Raw genomic sequence first — 24604 nt, forward strand, 5'->3', positions numbered from 1 at the left:
ACCTCAGACGGGTACAGACTGCCCCTGTGTTCCCTGCATGTCTGGTTCAGCCCCCACCCTGCAGCACGCACTGGAATCACTGCAGAGTCAGATGGACGGAACCCCTTGTGGAACCAGCTGCAGTGTGTTCAGGAGTAACCTCCCATGCCCCAGATGCCCCTGTAGTCAGGCTTCAGAGCCCAGCCCTGTGAAAGCAATGGCCTCTGTGCTATACTTCCTTTGGATCTGACATGTAGTTGGGGGAAGAATCTACTGGCTTAAAATGTTCCCTCCTCCAGGAAGCCTTCCCAGACTTCTTCAGGCCCTGGGGACGCTCTCCTGAGTGTCTGTGGTATTTGTGCACGCTTGCACTGAATACCTGTCGGACTGCCTTGTGACTCCAGGCCTCTCCTGGGGTGTGGCCTGCTGGGCAGCTGTGCCCAGCACATTGTCACAAGCAGATGCTGATGCAGGAGACAGGGGCACAAAGTTATCCTGGGTGCTGACGGAGGAGGACTCGGCTGTACTCCAGAGCCCGGGTGAGCTTACACGCAGGGAGCGGGTGTTGTCAGAGAGCCTTCTAAACTGGGAAAAAACTAGCTTCCTCTCTGCCAGGCCTCGCCCCGCGGGGTATAGGGCTGCCAGAGGCTCGGCCGTGAAACGTGTAACGTGTTTGGAACAAGTAAATTTAGCATGAAGCGGTAAGGCTAAAGTCACAAGGGAGCAGCTCTGCGTTCCCCGAATACGCAGGGACGGGTGGGCAGACTATTCGCACCCGCCGTCGCCTTTCTATTTCTGACAGTCAACCCGCCCCGGGGAAGAGCGCTACAGACTTGCTCCTCTTCCGGCATGCTGAACTTGAGTCGACATTAGAGGTGTTTATTCTGTAGTGAGAAAGGAACCGGTAGTACCATCATCAAGTGTTCTAACTGGGAAGACGAGGCTGCACCCAGGCGCCCGAGCAAAAGCCAGGCTTCCTTGCTGTGTCATGCACCACGTGTAAACGCACAGATTTAACACCACAGATAGCGTGGATTTTCAAATACAGGACCTTCCGAATTACTTCCTCTGGGTTTGCAAAGTGAGAAAGCAACAGAAGCGAGTCCCACCCACTCGGTGCGGCATGTGGTGATCACACCACCGTTGTCAGACCTGAGCAGACATCCAGAGCCCACCGCCTCGGTGTCTCCGTCATTCTACTGGGTGGGGTGATGCAATCAGAGCATCCGTCCCTGGACCACAGGTGGCTCCCCCAGAGGCCGGCAGCCCTGTGCCTTCCTCTGCGTCCATCTCCAGCCACAGCAGCTGCTCAGAGCCTGATACGACGTTAGGAGGCACGGCATTGCCCCACACCACACAGTATGCTCGCTCCGATCCCTGAACGAGCTTGTGAAGAAACGGCACAGCCGAAGAGCCACGCAGCCACATCAGAGGCATGATGGGACAGGCTCGGGGGCAAGCAGTGTGGGTGGGAAGGCCCCTCTCTTGCAGGAGTCCGACAGGGCATGTGCAGCCTCAGGAAGGCCCTCATGCACACGGATGACAGACGACAGGGGGCGGTTTTTACCCTGGACTTTGTTTTTGAGGGCAGGTAGAGAACGCTGGAGCCAGAAGTGCCTGGAGCAGCCAGCATTGCCCGGCCTCCCAGGTCAAGTTGGGGAAGAGGATGTGGACAGAATCTTGAGGCCATGCAGCAGGCATCTGGCTTGCCTTTTGGGCTGCTGATGAGCCCCCATGCACAGGGCAGGCGAGAGAGAGACCACTCTGCAAGCCAGGCGGCATCCTCCGCTATCACAAGCCTCCATGATCAGAGCCCCAGGTCCCTGGGGCCTCTGCCCCCCGTTATCATGTCACCAGCGTGAGCTCGCTGCTCTGTTCAAACTCGAGCCCCTGCAGCCACCAACGGACTGCCCAGCACATTCAGACCAAACCATGTGGTCACAACCTCCCAACCACAGTTTGCATGTGAAACATCAGACAGAAAAGATGGCAACATCACAGCATTCCCACCGGCAGGCTGATGGCCAGTCCCGCTTTCACTACCCTCTGCCGCGTGCTGATGACGGGAGGAGCGTGTGGCCAGGCAGCAATGGACTCCAGCACCCTGACAGACCGTGAACATCTCCTGAGCCCCATCTCGTATGCTGGAGGAGAGCAAAAGGGAAACACCTTCCCAAAAGAGAGGTGTTTTCATTACCCAGGTTTTGATTTTGATTTTGACACTAAAGGGACTTTATACATGTTTCTGGAGAGTTTTCCAGACACAGTGATTCTGGAGCGGAACGTTGGGTGTGTGCGCCAGGTGGCACGCGGCAGAGCTGGAGAAGGTCCAGGCCTAACCAGGGTCTTTGGGGCCCACTGAAACTACAGCAGCTCCTAACATAAGGGAAATAAAAATAACGAAACTAGATTCCACTGCTGACTCTACAATTTGGAAGAATGAGTTTATTTTAGGAGCTGGACAATGTGTCGATCATCCACGTGAGCTCACCGGAAGAGTGGCAGAGTCGCACGTGGCCAAGTCTGCCTGTCTGTGACCATCCTCTGGCGAGTCCAGGCATTGCAGGGGGTCAGCTGGGGTCATTTAGAGCCAACAACATATGTCAGATGTTTGCACTGATGGCTGGAGAAGGACCACCTCGCGTGAAAACTCCGGGCTTAACTGTGTATATATTTATAGCCTTCTGTGTCCTAAAAATGGCTTAAGATGACTTCCAATAATAGATACAGTTTAACACGATAAATAACATAAAAATGAGCAGATGAGGAAATCAGAGGGAAGAAGGAAAGACACACTGGTCCAGCGACCAAAGGCACATGGAAAGCTTCCCATCACTGTGCACAGGGCAGGGGCCGACGGGCAGAGAGCACGTTCTCCCCCAGGGCGTCCCCCACGCCTGTCTGACTTGGCTCGTCCCTCCATAATACAGTTCAACCCCCAACCCCCACCTCCCGAGACAGAGGAGAGCAGTCTGGAGAGAAGATGTCTCAGGGAGGCACACAGTGTGGCCCACTCGGACGGTCATCTGACACTCGGCTCAAGCCAGGCAGGCCACTCTTGGGAACACTGTTGGCCACCGTCACCTTGTTTGAAAACCCAGCTTGGTCCTCCCTGCTTGGGACTCTCCCCCCAACCCCCTGCCAATCCCCCACGGTGACGCCAGCTGGAGACCCTCCCTCATGCCCCCCCTGGGGCTGTGCAGCACACTTCGCAGGCCCCGCCTCGTGGGCATCAGATCTCCCACAACAACCTCTGAAGTGGGCATTATCTTTGCATCCTGTTCACAGGTGTGCAAGCTGAGGCCAAGCTTACACAGGTGGGAAATGGCAGAGTAGGCCCCACACACAGGATGTCCCTCCACTTGTGGGCAGCCCCCAAGCTGCTCTGCCCGAAGTGTTAGTGGTGCAAGGTGATTAACTGCCATCACTGCAACTGAGTGTATAGTCACCAGGTGGTTGTAAGTTATCTACTAGTAAGCGCTCAGTAATCCACAGGTGGCTCTATGGAAAGAGTGGCACTCAACCTAAGCTCAGACCCAAGAACAGCACAACACTAAACTGACCCCCACGGAAGGACACGTGGCTGGCCTCCCAAAGACACTAACATCTACAACTTGAAACCGTCTAACAGATGAGTAGGGGCTAGTTACCTGCTTCCAGAAATATATGTACTTTTATGAACTTATGGCTGGGGAGCCTTTGGAAACACGTCTTCCCAGAGCCTGTTTACTGTAACGTAATCGCATTTAATATACCCACATCCCACTTCCCGGCAGCCTTCAGTATAAAGAGTAAGTGCAGTCTGGGCTCAGTTGGCGCTCAGAGACCACAGCGGCCTCAGCAGCTCCGCCACACGCCCCACCTACAGTCTGGGCATTCTCCTCGAGCCAAAGGCTGCTTTCTGACATTGATTTGTCAGATGGTTTCCTACGAGTGGTTCCCAGCTATTACCTAAAATAAGGACCGTGTCACGTGATCTAAACAAGGCAAGAAGGAAAGAGTGTCGCAGAGACAAGCACACACAGTTTTCAAAGAGCCTAATAAAGCCAGAAGTCAACACCGAGTTTCCTGAGTCCATGAACGGCGCTCCCCTGCAGCTCATCACGCTGCCTGCCTTTGCCAGAGCCTAAATGGAGGGGGACGGACACCCAGACCTCCAAATCCACTGGTATGTGTCCACACCTTCCTTCTACAATGTTACCACTACTTCTGCCCCCAAGAGTGCTGGGACCCTGATATCAAGGGAGCACCGGAATTGTTCGCACCCCCTGCCCACCACGGCTCCCCAGGCGTGTCCCGCACGCACTCCTCTATCATTTGTGTATGCATCTTTCTCCCCACAGGCACGGGCCCAGCAAAGCAGAACAGTCCATGGTGGGCCAGCACGTGCACAGCTGGCATTAAACATTCAATCGATACATCAGAAGAATTTAAATGAAATGAAACTCTCTCAGGAGTGACAGGAGCTATTAAGGGAATTCAGCCAAAATGGCCGACAATTCTCTTTAACAAAACCACCAGCACATACGAGAAGGTAACAGTCGTGAGGTCCCCATATTCCCAGACACGGGGCCCAGCGCCCTGCCCACCAGCACCACCGTGCACCTGCAACTTCATGCCTAGGACAAACGACTGGCTACGTAAACCTTTCCACTTCTCTCTGGAAAGCTCTTGGTTCAGAACACCGTTCCTTTGCCTTGGCAACTTCCAAAAACCATTTTGTACAAATCAGTGGAGATGGATTCTTCCCTTAATGCGGATGATAACATTGGTGCATTCCCACCATATGTGCCTGGAGTCGCTTCAGAGAGAAGAGAAACATCGTTCCTTCTGAACACAAATGTCTTCAGTGAGGAAGATATACCATTGCGGTGTTTACCACAGTTAAAGTGTGTACATTATTTAGCACCTAATTACTACAAATAATTGCTTTCTAAAGTTCGATCATCAGACTTTGGCTTGCTAACCTAAAGACATACAACAGACTGCTTTGAATGCCATTAAGTGTGAGGCATTTTCTGAGGTCACTATTTAGACCAAATAATTCCACAAATGCCAAAGCAAGGGAACCTCATGGCCCACAGAAAAGAGCTATTTCATGAACCCTTCCTAGCTTTCCAGTTCTCTTCCAGGTGACCTGATACCGGCTTTTTTCTAAAGGTATAAGCTTTAAAGGCTATGATTTTATTAAAAACAATGCTTAACTGCAGAACTGGCCCTCAAGGAGTTTAGAATCTAGTTGATGGTAGAGGAGCAGGTGTATTCCTATTCAGAATCACTGACGCCTTCAACAACTGGTTGCTTTCTAAATTACTACCACCATGAATATCTATGCCTGTGATCCATGCATTTTATTCTCTGTGCATCTCTCTCCCGACACCTTCATTTTCTCTTTAGAAATAGCACGGTTCAGTACATTTTGAAATACCAATCAGGTATTAGAGTTTCGTGTATAAAGAAACAATCACAAGTACTACATGTGTCTGCAGCTTCATTATAAAGAGAGCTTGGAAGCAGGGAGTGTTCCCAAGGATGTTGTGTCAGAGATACACATCACAGACGTGGACAGACACGTGGAAATCCTGACTACACTGGGCTCTGACTCCCTGTCACCGTCACCAGCACTCAAGGGGCAGAACTTCTCTCTGGAAATCTCTAGGCTCCTAACTCCGAAACCATTCCTTTCCGAAGTAAAATCACAGGAGTCCGTGTTCAAGAGGGCTTACCTGGTAATCTGTGTTCTTGTACTGAAGTCAAGAGACCTCATTGAGCGGAGAACTTCAATGCACCCCAAGTACTGCAAGGGGAAAAAAACGTAAATCATGAGCTCTGGGTACCGAGATGAAGAGACAGTTTCTAACTGCATCAAGGGCATTCCTGGAAGCCACACACGTTTCTTAAATCACATTTTAACTTTATGTACATCGTGAGGCTTTGTTCTTTTTCTGTAAAAGCAATACCTCACACCTATGAGGAAGTGTCCTCAGTGCCTGCCTTGGCACTAGACTTGACTCTTCTGAGATCCATGAGTATTTGCATTTTATTCAGAAGTACATTTTTAAAAACTTTTTTTGAGGGTATAACATGTACCATAAAGTGCAGAAATCTTAAGTGCATAATTCAATTATTGCTTAAAAACGTACCTGCATGTAACCATCCCAGCATCCCAACATCATATTTCTAGTCCTTTACAATGGTCTAAAGGTTTATAATTTCTAAAGAAAGAATGAAAACACTGTAATACCAACATTTTGACCAATATTAAACTATGTTATTTAAAAATATGTTTTGGGTTCTGTCAACAAACTATATTTCCACTACCCTCATAGTTGCTTTATTTTGGTTTACCAGAAAGCCCTCTTCTGCATTATGTAACACAAACTTTCAGAAGTTTCAATTTACACATCTAAATTTGTAGCTAAATCTTTAATCCATTTCACACATGTAAGTGTGTGTGCGTATGTAAATATATGGACATAACGAGAGCTGTAGATAAACAACTAGAATGGTAGAGATACAATATTTGTGTGCCAAAGCCCTTGGGAGTTTGAAGGACAGATGTTTTATACCAATGCCTTTAAATTTAGACTTTGCAGGAAGAGGCCTTGTGGTGTAATACAGAAAAGACTGCATTTGAATTATTCAGAAAACCTGAATTGGAGCCTGACTCTGTCATATCTTGTTATGTAACTTTAAGCAATACTTTAAATTTCTCTGAACTGAAGCCTCTATAACCCATACAATGTGACTATTCCTCCAGCCCTCGTGCAGCTCTGTGACATCACCACCACCACATTACACAGTTGCTGGAATACCACCACCACCACGGTCATGTGGATACAATGAACAACATTGCAGAGATACACAAATCAGATGACCGCCGACACTGCAGAGTCTTGTGATTACAGTGACCAACATCACAGACTTCTGTGTCTACTAGGATGAACGTCACAGGACTTTACCACTCTTAGCACCACCAATGTCACATGGTTACCCAAATCCCACATCCACCATCACAGAGTTCCATGAATGATTCCACTGATCATCCACAGTGATGCCATGAGTCCTGTGAGAAGTAGGAACAATGGTGCACAGTGTTGTGGGGGGAGGTGCCACTGCTATTATGGTTGTGTGGATGCCATAACCACCATGGCAGGGGTACGTGAATACCACTACCACTGTCTCTCAGATATGTGAAGACCTTAACCCACTTTGCATAGTGATGGGATCACCATATCTGTCACTGTCACAGCATGGGGACATCACAACAGTGTCCCAGAGCTATGTGGATACCACCACCACAGTGTTACAAAGTGAAGTAATTAGTATGACCAAGGTGGCAGAATGGTGTCAACAACACCACCACTACCTCTCAAAGATGTGTGAACACATCACTCCCACCACTGCAGAGTTATGCAATTTCACATCCACAACTGCAGACTTATGGGGATACCCACAACCACCATCACAGATGTATACCTATGACAAGAACCACTGCAGATATTTGAATATGGTGCCACCCATCAGAGAGCTGTTGACTACTGCAACCAGTATTGTAGTTATGTGAACACAACCACCACCATCACAGAGAAATGGGAATACTGTGGACACCGTCATAGTTATGTGAATACCACCAGCAACACAGCAGTGATATTTAAGTACCATGATGCCAGCCATCACAGAATTATCTGAATGCCGCATCCAGTCTCATAGTTGTGTGCTACAACGACTAAAGTTGCAGAGCTACGCGAATACCAGATCCACTAACATTGCAGAGTTACATGAATACCATGATGATCATCACAGAGTTTTATGGATAACATTCCTGGCTGTGCATCAATATACATATCCCCGCACCACCATTGCAGTTATGTAAATATAGCACCACCACTGTAGAGTTAAGTCAACAAATACCCAACACCACAAATACGCCACAAGCACCACTGTAGTTATTTGAACACACCACCAAGAGCATCTCAGATTCATGGGAAGATGATCAAAGTAATTGAAGAGATCTGTGAATACTGTCACTGACATCAGAGTTATGTGACTACAACCAACAGCCTCACAGTTATGTGGATACCATGACCACCAACAGAGGGTTATGTGAAGGCCACACCAGCCCTGAAAAATTGTGTGAACACCATGACCACCATTTCTGAGTTCTGTGAAGACCATGAATGACTTTGCAGAGTAATAGGATTAGCACATTCAACACCATCTCAGAGCTATGTGAAGATCACGACTATGGCTATGTGGAGTTACCAGAATACCACAAGCACCATGGCAGAGCTAGGGCAATACCACCACATGGCCATCACAGAGACACATGAACACCACAACCATCGTCCCTGCCACCACCACTGTTGCAGAGCCTTGTGAATACCATGACCACCAACCAGGAGAGTTATGTGACTCTCCTGACCAGAGTCACAGATTTACATGAATTACCACCACCTTGCAGTGATGTACTAATGCCAACACCACCATCGTCACAGAGTTCTGTAGACACCATGACGATGTCACAGGGTTGTCTGAATTATACTATCAGCACTGTCACAAGATACATGACTAGCACCATCAATTTTGTTCAGTCTTGCCAATGCCATGACAAATGCTGCAGGGTGGTAGGAACACCATGATGAGCTTCACAGACCATATGAACACAACCTCCACCAACATCACAAGGTCATGGGAATACAAGACCACAGTCACATGGTTATTTGACTACCACCTCCACCACTATCATGATGGTATGTGAATATCATGACCAACCTCACAGAGTCACCAGAACAACACCAGCAACAGCATTATAGAGTCACAGAGATGAAACTACCACATTTGAAGATGATGTGCACACAAACACCAGCACCATGACAGGGCTATGTGGATCCATGACCAACTCATAGAGCTATATGAATAGAAGCCAACAATGAAATTATGGGAATACTACCATCAACATGACCATAGAGTGGTGTGACTACTATGACCAACAAAATACAGTTATGGAGACACCATGACCAACACCACAGGGTTATGGAGACACCATGACCAACATGACCATAGAGTTGTGTGACTACCATGACCAACACCACAGGGTTATAGAGACACCATGACCAACACCGCAGGGCTATGGAGACACCACAACCACAGAGTTGTGTGACTACCATGACCAACCCTGCAGGGTTATGGAGATACCATGACCAACATGACCATAGAGTTGTGTGACTACTATGACCAACACCACAGTGACATCTGAATGTCATCACCAACCTACCATCGCAGGTATGGAATATCATGACCGCCACAGCAGGTGTGACTACCATGACAAACTTCACAGTTATGTGGATACCACCACACAATAGGGAATACCATGAACACCACCACCATCAATGTTGCAGTTATGATACTGCCACTGCACTACACGATTATGTCAACACCATGGCAAATGTGCATACCTCCACCACCACCAAAGTTGTATGGACACCACAAAGTCATAGAATTATGTGAACACCACCAACACCATCACAGTTACATATGTATCACCACCAACATATGGAATTCTGTGAGCACCATGACTGGCACACTTACGTAACTACCACCACCACCTCTGCAGTTGTGTGTAAACTGACTTCTCAGAGTTATGTAGCTACCGCCACCCTCACCAGCCATGTCATTACCCCCACTGCTGACAGAGTTGTGTGAATACAGCCACCACTGCCATCCCAGAGTTACACAAAGACCATGACGAACTCCAGGGAGTCCTACGATTACCACCACCACCACACGAGAGTACTAGGTGAGTGTGACTACTAGCGTCACAGACTTGATCATGGCCCCAAGGTCTGCAACAATTTGCCCTCTTACCATCAATGTCTAAGCAAGCTTATTTCTATCCTTCCTAACACCGTATAGCACTGATCTCTGAATCTTTGACTATCATGGGCAAAAGTACTTCACTTTCTTTTTAATTTGCATTTCCCTGATATCTATAAGGATATGCGATTTTTCTCACATGTGTTGGCCATTTTCACTCCTTTTTCTGCTAGCTAACTGTTGCTTTCTTTGGCCCGGATTCCTATTATATTCCTTATCTTTTTATTGTAGATTAATGGGATGATAATCTCCCATTCAATCATTTTTCTTTTGATGGTTTCTACATTTTACCTGACACTAGTTGTTACTGCAGGAATGTTGTAGTGATTCCTGTAATCACATGTCTGTCACATTCTGTATGGCTCTGGAGGGTGCTGTGTTGCTCAAGAAGTTCACGATATTCTCCTAAATTGTATTTAACAATATTTCTTACTTACCTATGCATTCACTTCTTTACATGTTTTTTTAAAATTTTATTTATTTAATTGAGGGGGGGCATGCATGCGCGTGAGTGGAGGAAGGGGCAGAGGGAGAAAGAGAATCCTTAAGCACATTCTCCCCACTGGGCACAGAGCCCAAAGCAGGGCTTGATCTCATGACCCTGAGATCATGACCTGAGCCAAAACCAAGAGTCAGATGCTTAACCGACTGAGCCACCCAAGCACCCCACTTCTTTACGTGTTTTAATTAGTGTTTTTCATTTGGCTTTTAAACCTATTTGGAGTTCTTTTGTCTGTACGGGACGTGGCATGAGCTAACAAAGTTGGCCTCCAGACAGACTGTTATTTATAAATGTCAGTACCACCAATCCACGTCTTCCTGCAGTGACATGCCAACTTCATGGTATATTAAATTCTATTTTCTGTGTGGACCTTTACCTGAGCTCGATGCTGTTACACCTCATGTGTCAAGTCCATGTCTCTTGTGTGTATTTTTCCTTAAGAACTTTAAAATCATGTTGTGAAGTTCCTCCACCCCTCAAAAACTGGATTCTAATGGAGATTTCATATTACCCTGAGAAGAACTTATATTTGCTATTAAGTTTTTTATCCCTAATTATGAGCGTTGTCTCCATTTTAGATATTTATTGCCTTTAGTAAGACTCTGTGGTCTTTATGACATATAGCCCGTGCTTTTCTTCTCCAATGTATTCCAAAGCATTTTTTTTTTTAAATTTTGGTTACCATTAAGGATGACATTTTGATTTTTCCATTGCATGTCTATCTGGCTTTCACCAGCAGAGAGAAAGTCTATTGATTTAGGGTATACGTAGAAAATTCAATCAGTAGGCCCAAGAGATATACAAAGAACCATGGAAACCGGACAATAGGACCCAGAAAACATCCCAGTGGGGCTAGAAGGCAGACATACAAAAGAAACTGTAAAGTCTTGGAGTTTGGGTCCAAAGGTTCCTGTACCTGCTTCATACAAATTCCAGGAAAAGGAAAGAAAGAAACAGAAGAAATACTCAAGAACAAAGAGAATAAAATGTTCAGTGTTGGATGAAACAGGAGTGTCTATATTTTCAAGGCTCACAGAAGAAATATGAAAAGACCCACTTGTGGACACATGGCAGCTCTGTTTCAGGACAAAAGGACCCAGAGAGAAACATGCTGCAAGCATCCAGTGAGGGGAAGGGACACGGGTTACTCACAGAGCAAGTTCTCTTGCACACCCTGTACAAGAAGACAAGCACCACCATCGGGAATCTGAAGAAGAGCAGTATCGAGCCAGGAATCTTAGATCCACCCAAACTGGCATTCAGGTGGGAGGACAAAGCAAGGACTCAGAAAGTTAACCACCCACAGACACTCCCTGAAAGAATTATTCCAGAAGAACAATGAATACAAAAAACAGGAGGATGTGGGCTAGGAGAAAAATAATAAGGAACAAATCAACAAAAGTCACAGGTACTCCTGGTGCTTCATAATTACTGATGCATAAGTTTAAATATTTTTTTTACAGTGACAGGAAGCTACATCTCAGAAGACCCCAACTCAGCTGGTCGGAGCAGACAGAAAACAGGCTGGAGCTGGGGAAGTGTGAGCTGGGGAAATGCTACTGTGTTTTATGGAGGCAGCACTGAACTGATTATCTGCAGCAGCAAAAACAATGTACAATTACAAACATGTAAAAAGGTTGTAAAACACATAAACAATAAGAATAGGATGAATGGCCTCTAAACTGCTAGAGAACAGAGGAGGAAAAAAATAAAGATGGTCCAGCCAGGAGAAAGAAGGGGGAAAACCAGAAATGCACAACTAAGAGACATGGGAAAAACAGAAATCAAAACAATGGCAACGGGTCCAAACATCTCAGTAATCATAATGAATCGATCAAACCCACCAATTAAAAGTCAAAGCTTCCACCCTGGTTAAAAAGAAGGTGTGTTACGTGGAATGACAAAGACAAGGCTGACAAGACAGAGCAGATTCTCGACAAAGGCCCGCAAAAGAAACCAGGTATCTAAGGGGGTCATTGTCTCATTTATGATTGTAGGAAACACAGCATGAATTAAGCTTAAGAAACGGGCAAGATCAAATTGAAGAAAACCTTTAATGAAGGACAAATAAATACAAGAAAACCTGCATCTGTGGAAAGATGTGTCATGATTTCTGGACTGCAAGATTTAATGCTAAACACATGCCAATTCTCCCCCAAATCAATCTACAATTTTACTGTGATGCCATCTGAAGTCTCAACAGGATTTTTCCCCCAGAACTTGAAAAATTAATTCCAAAGTTTAATCATACAGGAAGATTCTGAAGAACACGAGTAAATTTCTTTGGAAGACGGAAACAAGAACCAGTGCAGACCATGTTCTATTGATGGGAATCATGGTGCAGTGAAAACGGTGATGCCGCACGCTGGGTCCATGGACCCGGAGGGGCTCCAGCAGGATCAGCCAAGAGAGTCCTAGGCTGTGCGAAGGATGGAAGTCAAACGTGAGCCAGCAGGAGGTGAGAGCAGAGTTTACTGAACTTACAGAAAGAAAGAGACAGAGCATCCAGGAGACTGAAAAGGAAAAGAGGGAGTCTCGTCTTTGTTTGGGGCCGAGGGGTTTTTACTGAGGGTGGTGGGCTGGTGCACGCGCCTCAGGCATCCAGAAACCGTGAGAACAAAGACGAGGGCCCAGGTGTTATTCCTTGGAGCCAGGGGGCCTGGAATACCCAATTGATGGCTTCCAGTATTCTTACCTGGTCCTGCCTTAGATGTGATCTCTTGAGTGAAGAGATCCACTGACTCCTGGTCCCTTACAAGAGGACAGACACCATCTGCATTGCAAGGCATGTGCAGAGTGGAGTGGGGGTGCAGGTCCCAGCAAGATAAAAGTCGGAAAAGAAGCAAAGGGAAAAAACCACCTTTTTCTCTCATGGGGTCCCTTTAGTTTCCTGTCTCAATGGGGCTGAGAAGGAAAGGGCAGACATATCTGTGGGAATCAGGGAAGAAAAGAAGAGGGGCCGATAAACGTGAGTACGTGACGGGCCGCACATCCAGACCACGCGGCTGAGGAGGGCTGGGTGAGGCGTGCGCACAGCCTCTACGACACGCTCAACTTACCCCGTCCCCAGAAATAAATCCCCAAAGGATTAAAGAGCGAAGGCTAAGGAACAAACGTACAAAACCATTATAAGAAAACAGAGAATACTCTTTCTATAACAAGGTCTAAAACTCAGGCCATAAGGTAAATCATGAAAATTGTAATTTTTGTAAGAAAAGACAAGCAATGTAAATACCATGAAATGGCAATTGAAAGATTAAGAAAAAAGCAATCAATTTAACAGGGAAAAATATTAATGACCAGGCTGCTGCAAGAGTTTCTATGAGTCATTAAGTAAGCCCATCAACTCAAGAGAAAACAATGGGCAAGAAAACAAACGGAAAATTCACAGAGGAAGACAGGCAGCTGGCCAACATGCCTCTGTAAAGAATAGTGATCAGAGCAATTAAAATAAACCCAAACAGATCATTTTTCACCCAGCTGAGTGGTGAAACTGGGTGAGGAACCAGGAAAAAGGGCCCTCCCTCATGTTTCTGTAATTTGGTGAAAACTTTTTGGAAGACTCTCTGGAAATATCCATGGAAATGGAAAACGTGCTTCCCTTTGACCCAGGAGCATCACTTGTAGAACTTTATTCATGTGTAAATATGTGAAATTGTACGTAGAAAATATTCATTGCTTCACTGCCTGCATAGAGTGACGATGTGAACCACCTTCTCAAATGTTTATCCATAAATGCTTAGCTAAACCCTTAGGGCTCATCCAAACTATGATTCTGAATGTGGCCATTTTTTAACCATCGAAGCTCAGAGTCTCCAGGACACTGTCAGTTCCTCCACATTGTACTGGTTAAAGTAAGTCACAGGGTCAGTCCAGGTTTGAGGGGAGGGACTCGATCCGCTGGCTCCATCTCTGGAGACAGGAGAGCAGAGATGAAGAGGGAGCAGGTGCTCCACAAGGAGCCGTGGGAAGGAGGCCCTACTTCTGATGTTTCTGCATTGCCTAAACTTTGTATAACAAGAACATATCCATCTATTACTTGTACAATTACAAAACAATGAAAAATTTTAAATACTTTCCACCAAAAATAAAGACTATGCTTATAAACAGGGACCTCCATGCTATGATCCAGACTTGGTCACAAAGCGCCCATGGACATCTGGAGACTCTAAATACAAGGGATCTGGGAACTCCCTCCTCTGCCCCCTGGGCCGTCACCTCGCTCGGATGTGCCAGAGGAAGGGAGGTGTTCAGTGAAACCAGCCATGCCACTCGGATGGGCCTCATTGAATTTCATTCCTGGCCTTAGCTATGGTCAGGGATGGGTGTGGGATCCCAGGCAGGCCAACGAGTCACAGTCGCAGGGGTCTGGCAGGAACTGCCTGGACCATCTACCATCCAGGAGGGGCAATGTCCAACACAGCTTCTGAGAGCTGATAATTAGCAGGAATGGCTCCTGAGCCGCCAGACTTTCCCGGCTGGAGAACCTTAGGAGACTTTATGAGTCATTAACCCCGGTGATTTCTACCCTCAGCGACTAGTAGAGGCATCTTTAAAAAGACAATAGAGCGATAGCTTCCAAATTTGGGGGAGAATAATTTTCTGAGCAGGACTTCAATGCCCAGCTACCATACAGTAGGAGGGAGGAAAGAGTAGAGGACACTCTCAGACATGCACAAATTCAAACAGTTTACCACACAGGAGCTCTCTCTGAAGGAATTCCTTGAGATTGTACTCAAGCAGGAGTTAAAATAAAGCCAAGACAAAGAAATGGGAAGCAAGAAGCTGTATGTAGGGGCACCTGGGTGGTGCAGTTGTTAGCGTCTGCCTTCGGCTCAGGGCGAGATCCCAGCGTTCTGGGATCAAGCCCCACATCAGGCTCCTCTAGGAGCCCGCTTCTTCCTCTCCCACTCCCCCTGCTTGTGTTCCCTCTCTCGCTGGCTGTCTCTCTATGTCAAATTAATAAAATCTTTAAAAAAAAAAAAAGCTGTATGTAATTACTAATGAAATGGTTAAGTCTACGTTAAGTCTTGGGTTATGTTTTAATAGGACAGTAATCTGAATCTAAAGCCCCATGTTGGTCTGGCAGGTGGACAGAACCTGGCAGGGGGAGGGTGGCAATGGTGGGGAACGGAAGGACAGGAGCCTCTTGTCTTCTTTGGGAGAGAACACTGATTAACTGCAGACATTAGAGGTAGTGTTAGAAAAATACCAGTAGTTCAAGTTGTGCATTATGTTTTCAGATAATTTCGAGTGGCAGATACACAGAGGAAAGGCAATTCCCATCATCAGCTGTGGGGTGAATGCACGTACTGGCAGAGCGAGGATGGGGACAAACTCTTGGGAAACCGTGTGGCGTTTTCTCCCGAAGCTGACCGTGTGCCTTCCCTGTGACCCAGCACCTCCACTCCAAGAGAAATGAAGCCATCTGCCCTCCAAACAAATGTGCAGACATACTCACGGTAGCACTGTTCATGAAATCCCAACACTGGAAAGACAACCAAGTATCCGTCCGCAGCACGATGAATAAATAAAGAGCAATATAGTCATGTGGGATGGTGGTGACACAGCAATGAGGACAGAAGAGCCACCACTGCATGCCACAGCTGTCTCTGCAGCTGGCTGTCTCCGACCACGTCACTCACGCGATGAATGGGGACCAAGCCCCCACTTGTGCCTGACACTTGTCCAGGTACCAGCAGGACGCCAGCGGACAGGGTAAGTGAGCTTGTGCGCTGACTGAGGATCCATTCTAGTTGGGACAGCAGGTGAATAAATGTGAAGAAAGGATCAGTCTGTTGTTCCCTGCTGTTTGGGCTTCACATGTCACGTCCCCACCCACACTCCAGCCACACCAAGCTTTTCATGCATCCCCACGGCCTGCGTCCACATATGCGATTTCCCCTGCCTGTAAACTCCTCTCCCCACCCATCCCTTCCTCTCCTCCCCTTCTCGAACCCTGCCAATCCCTAATGATCCCCATCGAAGATCAGACCCCGAGAAAGGGCCCCTCCCCACCTCGAGCAATAGCGTTTCTGATCCCGTGAGCACACTGTCTGTGTTCTGCATCCACGGAACCCCGCCTGTGACCATGGTGGCTCCTCACCATTTGACCACCTCACAGTGCTCCGTACAATATAAGAAAGTCTCGTTGTCGGGACTCAAAACCGAGAAAAGTTAAACCTGTCATCCCTCCCTTCTTGTCAGTTCCTAAGACCCCAGCTCACCTCCAAAATGTCAGGTTAGTACCCTGTGCCGTCATCCGCAAATCTACTGTGAGCTCCAGCACCCACTTACATATTGTCATCTAGAGGGTGTTTCCAGGCGTGTCTTTATCCCTGTCCACTTTCCTAATGCCTCCCACATAATGGGAACAAAATAAATGTTTGTTGAATGCCTTCACCAAGGGCTGACCCTGCAGTGATCAGAAGTAGGTGACTTACGACACTTCATTCGATCATGCAGGAATCTCATGAACCATAATTTTCTATTAACTTTTGATTTCACTTATTACCACCAATTTGTGGTGGTTTGTGATACATAATGCATTTGAACATTCTCTGTGTTTCTGGAATTCAGACATCTGACCGTTCTGTAGGCCCTTCCCCCTAGCTGACTTAGTCTGAGTGACTGATTGAGGGTGTGCATGTGCAGGTCAGGAGCTGTGACAGAAAAAGGTGGGATGCTGATCCCAGCGTAGGGAGAGAGGAGCAAAAATACATTGTATTTGCAACAAGTAGGTCTGTAATTATCTCAAAAAAAAGTTTTAAAAAATATTTTTCAGTGAAAAAAACGTAGACTGTAACACTACTGCTATAAAATTCAACATCTTCCCTCAGTTTACCTAGGTGCCCATTTTTCCCCATCTAGAATAGCATCCTGCAAGGTAAGCCTCGGTTAGGCTACAGGTGTATTCCCTAAAAGATCAGTAAGTTGACATTTTCCCAATTAAATCACATGCTTAGAGTTTCCCAATGATTCTTTATCATTTTAAGATGAACATTTATTCTGTGAGTTAACTACATAATCTCTAAATCTGAATGTTAACTGGCATATGGCCTTTGAAGCCAACTATACCCTAATTACACAATTCAACACTTATTCAGCACTTGTGTGTGCCAAGCACAGGGTATACAAGTGGACAAGGAAAACCCCTGGCTTCCAATCTCACTCCTCTGTCTTCTGTTCTGTGAAAAGCATGAGACGACAATTGCTGGTCTGGCAAATGACAAAGTCTGGAAGAACGTGCATGTATTTGTGCATTTTGCTGGCTAGTCAGGCAAGAGTGGACTTTGGCGCATATAGCCCTCGGTTATAGACCCACTTCATGGCTGACCACCTGTGCGAGCTTCAGCAAATCCCTGGACATTTCTGAGTGCCTGTTTCTCCATCTGTAGAATGGGATGACTGTGAGAAATACACAAGACAGCATGGGTTTTAACCAAGCAGCATTATACCATGGATCATCAACACAAGCTCTAGACTCCGCGCTCCGAACATTGACTCTTCATCCATAGCACATTCCTGTGATAAGCATTTGCAATTGGCTTTTCATAAAACTTGCACCAACGGGCACATCCACTCACGGTGTGTGAGAGCATCTTTCCCCTCCATCTTTACCAACTCTGCAGGATGCCATTATGGGTGATTTATTTTCATTTTGTTATTTATCTGAATATCATAATTTTTACAACAAACTTTACCGCTTCAGAAATGAGATGTTGCTGACAGTTCAGTGCCCCATCTCTTTCGTCTAATCCAGGGCAACGATGAGGGGTTCAGTCGGAACCGGGTCTGCCCCTCCGCCCTCCGGAGACCCTTCTCACCGTGCCCCAGTTAATCCAGACCACCATCCTCTCTCCTCATCCAGACAACCGCTGCTTATATTCGGACCTCAGATCCTCCACAAAGTCACTTACTTCTGGCTCATTTTACTTAGCATGACTGCATTTTTTGTGACTATGTTTTATTGAAATATAATTCACATGCCATCAGAATTCATCCTTTTGAAGTGTGCAATCCCGTCATTTTCAGGATAGTCACAATTTGGTCCAAACACCACGACTATTTAATTCCAGAATATCATCATCACCCTAAAAAGAAGCCTGGATAGGGACCCATCAGCAGTTGCTCCCCACCCCCAGCTCCTGGCAACACCTAATCCGCTTCCTGTCTCTGCAGTGCTGGCGGTTCTGGACAGTAGAAGTGGAGTCACGTGGTATGTACATGTCTTGCTGTGTCTGGCTTCCTCGCTTGCCACAATGTTTTCAAGGTCCATCCATGCTATCGCAGGCGTCAGGATTTCACTTCTTTTTATAGCTGAATACTAACCCATTGTATGGACAGACCACATTCTGCTTCTCTCTTCACAGCTGGTGGACATCTTAGTTTCCACGTCGGGGTCTTTCGAGCAATGCTGCTGTGAACCTCCACAGAGGAGTCTCTGTGTGAACATACGTTCTCAGTTCTCTTGGGCATTCCCCCACAAGTGGAATCGTGGGTCACGTGGTCACTCTGTTTACCCTTTCCAGGAACCGCCAGTTTTCCAAAGTAGCTGCAGTGTTCTGCATCCCTGTCGCCCGTGGAGGCGTTCCAATTACCGACACCCTTGTTGTTGCCTGTCGTTTTTATTTTAACTGACCTAGTGGGTGTGAGGTGGGACCTCATGGTGGTTTCAATGTGCAATTCCTTGATGACGCTGAGCAGCTTTTCACATGTTTATGGGCCATCTGTCTGTCTCTTTCAGAGAGATGTCTATTCACACCCTTTGCTTATTTTTCAATTGGGTTATTTTTATTTTTATCGTTGAGGTGAAATAGTTCTTTATATAATCTGGATGCCAATCCCTCTTCAGACACACGACTTGCAAATATTTTCTCCCATTCTGTGGTTGTCTTTTTACTTTTTCAGTGGTGCCCTTTGAAGAACAAAAGTTTTTCATCTTGATGAAGTTCAATTTATCTATTTATATTGTTGTTGCCTGTGCTTTTGGGGTCATATTTAAGAAACCGTTGCCTAATCCAAGGTCACAAATATTTACCCTTGTGTGTTTTCTATGAGTTTTAAGGTTTTAGCTCTTACAATTCAGCCTTTGATCTATTTGGAGTTCATTTTTTTATATGATGTAAGAAAAGCTTCAAGAACTTCATTCTTTCCCATGTGAACATCCAGTTGTCTGACACCATCTATTGAGAAGACAACTCTCCATTGAATGGCTTTGGCATGACTGTCAAAAATCAATGGACCATAGATGTATGGGCTTACTTCTGGTCTCTCAATTCTGTTTCATTGATTTAAGTGTCTATACCTAGGCCCGTAATGTATTTCTTTAAGTCAGAAAATGTGAGTTTTCTAACTTTGTTCTTCTTCATCAAGATGGTTTTGGCTATTTTGGGCACTGATGCATTTTATAAACTATTTGATTCATGATTTAATTCTCTATTTGATTAGTTTGTTCGTTTATTTGGTTAGTCTCTGACTTCTTCACCAGAACATAAGTTGCGGGACAGCAGAGGCCACAACTCTTTTTTTTATTCCCAAATGTGCCATCAGGACCTGTATAGGGCCTGACACATAATATAAACTCAGTGCAATTTGTGGAATAAATGATCAAATACTCAATTTTGATAATGTTAAGTAGAAACAGCTTAAATACTCAAAAATAGGACAATTTTTAAGTAAGTTATAAAATTTAATGGGATAGAATATCATGCAACTATTAAAAACCATGCCTTCCAATAATATTTAACAGTTTGGAGAATCACTGAGCCTGACCTCAATTTTGCGTAAATGAAAATAAAGGACAAAAAAAAAGTCATGGAAGTGTTAAAAGAAGTCATCGTGGAAGACCGGGATTACACTTGTTTTTAATTTCTTCTTTTGCTTTTCTCAATTTTCGACTCTCTGCAATTAGCATGTATTGCTTCCATAAAAGAAAGCTAAGCACAGTTAACTGAAAGTATCCTAGGCATCCAGCTATGCAAGGACGTCTGATTTGCAGTCAAGAGTCAGTGCTACCCCTGCTGGGATTTTGTTGTTCATGAAGCTGACCCCTAGGGCCTTGAATGGTTTCAGATTCTATCATGGAGGGGGGCACATGTGAAATCTGGGTTGAAACCGTGGGGTGTAGAATCAGTATAGACAAGTCTGTGCCCCAGCCTCATCCATGACGTGGTGAATCGTCCTTCAAGAACCTGTGAGGACCCAAGGCCAGGGCGGGTTGTGAACTCCACCTCTTCCAAATCCCCAGTGGAGACCGGTGCGCCTGAGCGCGTGCAGGTGGCACCACCCACTCAATCAGAGTTCAAATATCATCAGCCTACAGAGTGCATGGCAATCTTAAATTCAAGTAAAATTCTGTCTGCTATTGCTGTCGGATAATTAGAGGTTCCAAAGTGACCTGATTTAGGGACACTTATTTGTTATGACTGTTTATATATATTTGAGAACAGGCTAACCGTAGATTTCACTAACTGGCCTAATCTACTTTATATAGGATTATAGATCATTAAAGCTATATACTTATGAAAGTTCCTACAGTGGCGCCTGTGTGGCTCAGTCGTTAAGCATCTGCCTTCGGCTCAGGTCATGATCCCAGCATTTTGGGATGGAGCCCCGCATCGGGCTCCCTGCTCAGCGGGAGGCCTGCTTCTTCCTCTCCCACTCCCGCTGCTTGTGTTCCCTCTCTCGCTGCCTCTCTCTCTCTCTCTCTGTCAAATAAATAAATAAATCTTAAAAAAAAAAAAATTCCTACAAAAATAGCCTTAAATTTGTTGAAATGTTACTATCCAGACTAAAAGAGTGGCCATATCTAACAGCCCCAATTTGGCCAATATTGTTAAGTATTGTTTTATTTAACAGGTCAGGGACATAAACTAATCAATGGTGGCAGAAATCAGAATACTGAACGCCCCACTGACTGGCTGGGGAATGAGGAAACCCAGCAGGGCCTGGGAATACGGTCGGGCCCGCGTGGGCATCATACACATGTATATGTGCTCAAGGAGCTGAACACTTGAAGGTGCGTGGTTTACTACACATGGACCAAAAAAAATTTTTTTTAAAGATCATTGCTTTTAAGAGAGCCCTTGAAATTATTTTATTTTTAACACTCATCTTTTTCTCATAAATAATGTGTGTTCATTGTACAAAACTTTGGAAAATACTAACAGCATCAAAAAATTGAATTCGTTTCTAATCCACCCTCCAGAACAACTTGGTGTGATGATAAATGCTGCTTAAAGCCCTGTGACAGCTCAGCTCTGGTGGGCTACTACCCAGTCATTCAGTCTCCTCCAAGACAGGCCCGTGCCCGCTCCTGCTGTGGCCCCAGGACCAACTGCAGAAGCTGTGAAGCTGAGAGCCCGAGGCAGGAGCAAGGAAGGCCACCGGTCCCCTCCGCCGTCCCCCCCAACCCTGGCTGCACAGCCACACCTGCCCCGTGGAGCAGGTTCACCAGCATCAGGAGGCGGGCTGACCAGTCTCGTCACAGGACAGAAGTCTCCTTCCAATAAAGCAGTCATCTACCTCGCTCACATGGAGAAGGCAGAGGTTGGCCCTGACCGCTAGAGCTCTGGAGAGCTGAGCCGTCATCTCAAGGACAAGGGCCAGCACTCATGTGCCAGCCGCCCCTCCGCAGCTCGTTCTGTGTTCTGCCCCAGGTCAGAAAAGAAACCTGAGGCTCAGAGGCACCCCAGGGAAGCGGAAGTTGAAGAGCTAAGTAAAGCCGTCCCCCTGTCCAGAGGCCCGGGGCACCTGCTGCAGACATGTGCTTGCGCCGTGGACACAGGGCCGCATGGGCCGCGCCACAGGACAGCCTGGGGGAACACATGGGCTGGCCACCAAAACAGGAGACGACCTGCTTTCGGCTTGCCCGTCTTCTTTGGTGGGTGTCCTCTGGCTCCCAGACAAGGAGGAAGCTAGCCATCTGAGTTCAGCAAACCCTGCATCCAAGCTTCCTTCTCTCTCCATCTTTCATCTCACGGAGAAAATTATATTAACACAAGTGCCATCTAGGCTTTCATCAAAGGAGCCAGGAAGCCTTTGTGAGTGCTGGCTGGTGGCGTGTGTCATCCGCCTCACGTATGGCGAGGATGCTGAGTCAGAGGGAGGAAGGACAACTGAGGCTCGGTTAAAAGGAAACCACTGTGCTCCATTTCATCTGAAAATCACAGCAGTGCAAGAGGCCACATCTGCTCTTCAAAGTCAAAGGAGGCGAGGGGAGCAATACTCCAGCAGCACATACCGGTGCTGCCGCTAAAGCCACGTCACAGCTGATATGTGAAGGACGCAAATCTGACTGGCCCTTTCTATTCAGGCGTGTCCCCATTTACCACCGTGGTCCCCACTCTGAACTAGCTGCTTGGTCTTAGAAAATGCCATCTCTCCCCTTGAGCATTGGTTTTCTTCACCCTTCCTTCCCCCAAAATAAGCTGGTCTGGACCCCGCTCTCAGTCCTGGGCCTCTGCTACACTGGAGCATGCTCTGTGCCACAGGCCCTTTGCATGGAGCTGGCCAGGCTCTCCTTGCCCTGAGGAAGCAGCTGTGGGCCATGCCTGCACTGGAGAGCGAAGGGCCAGCCAGGAGACGTGGTGGGACCTGTGTGTGAGACAGCCCCTGTCCCATTCCTGCCGCTGTGATCTCTGTCTTCTCTCTTTTCATCATTGTCCATCTTGCTGGGTTTATCCATCTCATTGATTTTTTTTCTATTGATTTTCTGTTTTTCATTTCATTGATTTCTGCCTTTACCTTTGTGATTTCCTTCCTGCTGCTTTCTTTCCATGTATTTTGTTCTTTTTTAGCGTCTTGAGAAAGACACTTAGATTATTGGTGGGAGAAATGTTTTCTTCTCCCGTGCATCTCTTGCCGCGAACGTCCCTCCCTGCTATGTCCTAGCACGTCCCGCAGACTTTGATATGTGGTGCCTTCATGTTCATTCAATTCTGTGTATTTTTAAATTTCCTTTGAAACGTCTCCTTTGTCCTTTGTTATTTATAGGCATGTTGCCTAATTTCCAAGTGTTGGAGATTTTCCCGTTGTCTTTCTTCATGAATTTCTAATTTGAATCCATTCTGGATTTTGATCATTTTGCTTAGATTCGTTCTCCGGCTCCAGATATGGTCTATCTTGTCAGCTGCTCCATGGGCACCCAATAAACATGTTTACCCTGCTTCGGCTTTACCGAGTGCTGTATGCGTGGCCCCTGGCTCCTGTGGTTGAGTGTCACTCAGTCCTGCGTACCCCTGCTGATTTTCTGCATGGAGCCCAGCAGCGGCTCAGGGCGGACTGCTGGAGGCTCCTGCAAGCACTGTGGGAACAGGCAGCCACTTCTGCACTTGTCTCTGTCACGAGAATGGGTGCATATGACACACATCATAGCATCATGCTCTCTGCTCACCTGACTATCCCTTGTGAAGATCTCTTCCAGTCAACCACGGCAGGAGTCCTGTCTCAGTTGTAAATGGCTGCATGTGGCCACGGGGTGTGGACACATCAGAACTCACTGCCCACCCCGTCCCCCACCCTGTTTGTGACAGGACTTTCCCTCTGCTGGGCAGGTGGCATAATCCCCCGGGACCATTGCACTGGCCTTCTCCATTGTAGTTCTGAGCCCTGATGGCAGGTGCTGTGGCTGGAAGCCTGTAGGAGTCCAGTGGCCTATAGCAGGCAGTGGGCATGGAGGGTGGGTGGCAGAGGTGAGTGTGCATTGAGCCTTTTAATAAAAGGAAGTGTGACTCTGGAAATCATGAATAATGCTGCTTGGAGATCACAAGGAACCAGCCGTAAGGAAAGCCCTACCCCCGTTTCTTGGATCTCAGGCAAAGATGAACTCACCCCCTGTTGTGTGGGCATACGAACTAAGGCCCAGGTTATCCTCAGGACAGGGCAAAACTCTAAAAATAGCCTGAATGGCAATTCCACCAGATTCCTTCTATGGATTGAGTCTTACATAGGAATCTGCAGGCTGGGATGTGAGCAGATCAGAGAAGGCAAGAAACAGTGAGGTTGGTCTGCTCTGTCGGCGGCAGAGTAAGAAACGTTAGCTTAGAGAAACGGAGGAGGGGACACATAACCTCGGGGACCTCGCCTGGTGAGGAAGGAGATCTGCCCTGCAAATGCCAGCAATCCGCCAGGGGACAGTGCACACGGGCCCCTCCAGTAAATGGGGAGCATCCCGACTCCAAGGCACCGCAGCCCGAGCCACCGACACATGGCAGCTGATGTCTCCCTTCCCTCTGACCTGGGTCA

General features: G+C 46.7%; 1 protein-coding gene across 2 annotated transcripts in view; it reads right to left on the reverse strand.

The window, feature by feature from the left end:
• Nucleotides 1-24604, reverse strand: part of SHC3 (SHC adaptor protein 3) — a 105369-nt gene that overhangs the window by 73196 nt on the left and 7569 nt on the right. For both annotated transcript variants that reach the window (XM_045772554.2, XM_045772556.2), the window contains exon 2: nt 5706-5776. In XM_045772554.2, coding sequence (XP_045628510.1) covers nt 5706-5776 — 71 coding nt within the window. The remainder of the gene's footprint in view (nt 1-5705; nt 5777-24604) is intronic.

The sequence above is a fragment of the Ursus americanus genome, chromosome 34 (assembly GCF_024610735.1).
Source record: "Ursus americanus isolate L20-20 chromosome 34, mUrsAme1.1.p, whole genome shotgun sequence".
Classification (NCBI taxonomy): Eukaryota; Metazoa; Chordata; class Mammalia; order Carnivora; family Ursidae; genus Ursus; species Ursus americanus.